The 2,947-nt window shown below is 29.2% G+C and overlaps 1 protein-coding gene across 1 annotated transcript in view; it reads right to left on the reverse strand.

Annotated features, from left to right (window-relative positions):
* The window catches only part of LOC104728472 (serine/threonine-protein kinase WNK8), a gene marked incomplete at its 5' end in the record, with an annotated part of 9,677 nt that extends 9,300 nt beyond the window's left edge, over nucleotides 1-377 (reverse strand). The window contains 2 exon segments of the mRNA XM_010447446.2: nucleotides 114-244; nucleotides 340-377. Of these exon segments, the coding sequence (XP_010445748.2) occupies nucleotides 114-244; nucleotides 340-377 (169 nt within the window).

The raw sequence follows: 2,947 nt of genomic DNA on the forward strand, positions 1-2,947 counted from the left end.
GGAGATAGATACTTACAGCCGGAGACTACCAGAGGTGAAAAGCTCAGTGATCATGTTAATAGTCTTGTTCTTTTCGTCAACCCAAGAGTAGAAGAGTTTGATGATGTTTTCATGTTTAAGAGCTTTTAGTAGATGAACTTCAGAATAGAGCCTTTCAAGTTGACCAGGCATCTGCATTACATCCTCAATGCTAACTAGGTTCCAAGCAACTTCAATCCCGTCTACTTCGTCAAACGCCTTATATCTGGTATATATATATATATATATGGATGGGGGAGTTAACAAACAAGTTTTCCTTTGGAACAAAAAACACAAAAGCATAGGGTGTAGGAACCATACACAGTCTTGAAAGCTCCCCTCCCCAGGACATCATCATACTGAAGAATGGAAACAAAAAAAAAAAACGAATAGATGAATCACTCTTTTGTTTTTCCACCATATATACTATACAAAACAACAATGCAACATGATACTTAAAGTTGATTGTTCCAAAATGTATGTGTAACACAGATTAAAAGTTGAAACGCAATATATCAGTAAACGAAACACACATTGCTATTAGCTAATTCAAAGAGAAGTCATTCAAACTAGGTCAAAACGTTCTGATCATTTTCCTCATAATTCAAAAAAATTAGATTGAATGCAAATTTGTACACATGAATCAAACGAAGTTTCATAGANAAAAAAAAAAAAGGGGTAAGGCGGCCACCAAATAAATCGGGAAAGTCAAATTATCTGTCTTTATCGAACCAATAACGCTCTCTTTCTTCTCTTCTCAACTGCTGCTCCCTCTATCCCACAAATCCCTCTATCCCACAAAAATTGATGTTTTGATATATTTTTTATCCAATAAAGATTAATATTTTGTAAATTTCAATAACTAATTATTAAAAATATTTAAAATTTTAAATTGTTATTAGTTTAAAATTAAATAATATCTCTTTAGTCAAAGAAAAATATATATTTAAATTCAATAATCATTGTTTTCTTAAAATGTGTAAAAAATTCTAAACATCAATTTTCGTGGGACAAAGGGAGTAATTAATAGATTTGGCATTCTATTTTCATTTATTTCAGGCCCTTTATATATATATATATATATATATTTGTCATTTTTCAGGTTTTGTGGACTTTGGAGTACTAATTTCTTATATATTAAAAAGTTTTGTTAATCGTTTTTTTCTTCTTTTTCTTTTTTTTTTTTCTAAAAAATCATCTGAAATATGTTACTGTATTGTAAAGATTTTTTTATTTTTTTGTCAATTAAAATCAGGAAAATTGTGGAATTTTAAAATTCCTTGGATCATTACCATATATATACCATCGATTATGTACTTTACTATTTTTACAAGATTTTAATTCGTGATACACCGCAAGACAATTTTTTTAAAAATAAAAATATTTTAATTTTTTGTTTTTTTATATTTAGTTTGTTTNATAAGAAATGGACGGAGAAGACGGAGATGATGATGATACAATCGGAGAAAGCCTCATGAGCGAAGCAATACGAATCGATTGAAGAAGATCGGAAACGGAGTTTCGCGGCGGAAGGAATCATCCCCTTCATTTCTCCGATCTCTCCACCCCCTCCCTCCGTCGTGATTATCCTTCTCGGTCTCTTTTATCAGACCAAATAATCCTTCTTCCATTGATAATGATGATGATCCTCCATGATTTTTGCAAGAATCTAGAGAGAGTTTTATTATTGCGATGAGATGGATGGCGAAATCAACAAGGATGAAGAAGAAGAAAGAAGAACAAGGGGATGATGATGAAATCGAAAGGGAATAATTAAAAAAAAAAAAAAAAAAAGGGGTAAGGCGGCCACCAAATAAATCGGGAAAGTCAAATTATCTGTCTTTATCGAACCAATAACGCTCTCTTTCTTCTCTTCTCAACTGCTGCTCCCTCTATCCCACAAATCCCTCTATCCCACAAAAATTGATGTTTTGATATATTTTTTATCCAATAAAGATTAATATTTTGTAAATTTCAATAACTAATTATTAAAAATATTTAAAATTTTAAATTGTTATTAGTTTAAAATTAAATAATATCTCTTTAGTCAAAGAAAAATATATATTTAAATTCAATAATCATTGTTTTCTTAAAATGTGTAAAAAATTCTAAACATCAATTTTCGTGGGACAAAGGGAGTAATTAATAGATTTGGCATTCNCAAAAAAAAAAATTACTAAACATATATCCCGAAACTTTTAAATTCTCTACGATCACTAACACATGCTATAATGTATTTTACTACTTTTATTATTAAGGTTTTTATATTATTAATTAGATAATAGATATAATTATAATTCAATTTTAATGAATCTTGAATGGTAGAACATTAATACGAGATATAAATCATTTTGTCGTTTTGCCCAAATTAAAAAACAATCATTTGNTTACATCATTTGTAAATGATATTAAAAGTTTTTTTTAATTAAATTATATACAGAATTAAAATATGCATAATATACATATTAGTATCTTAATTGCAAATTATTATATTAGTGCAAATTCCAAGACAAATAATCCACTACAACACATCATCTAAATTTATAAAACAGAAATCCTAAGAGAAGTTTAAACTAATAAAAGTAGAAAAAGATGAAGATATGTTTATAACAAAGATAGGTCAACCATTGACGTTTGACGTTTGACGTTTGTTGTTCATTGTTGTTCCGACCATTGACGTTTCGGCCATTAGTATTCCACTGTTGCCATTCAGACGATTGACGTTCAGAGCCATTGATGTTCAGACCATTGACGTTCATGCCAATTTCATTCATACCATTGACGTTCAAACCATTGCCATTCTGGTTTTCATTGAATTCATTTCCTCTTTCCTAAAAAGAAACATATATCACCAAAAACCCAATGTATTACTCATTTATAAACATGAGTTCTCCACAAATTTAAAACTTAGAAAGTTATATTTACCTGA

The sequence above is a fragment of the Camelina sativa genome, chromosome 11, assembly GCF_000633955.1.
Source record: "Camelina sativa cultivar DH55 chromosome 11, Cs, whole genome shotgun sequence".
NCBI lineage: Eukaryota > Viridiplantae > Streptophyta > Magnoliopsida > Brassicales > Brassicaceae > Camelina > Camelina sativa.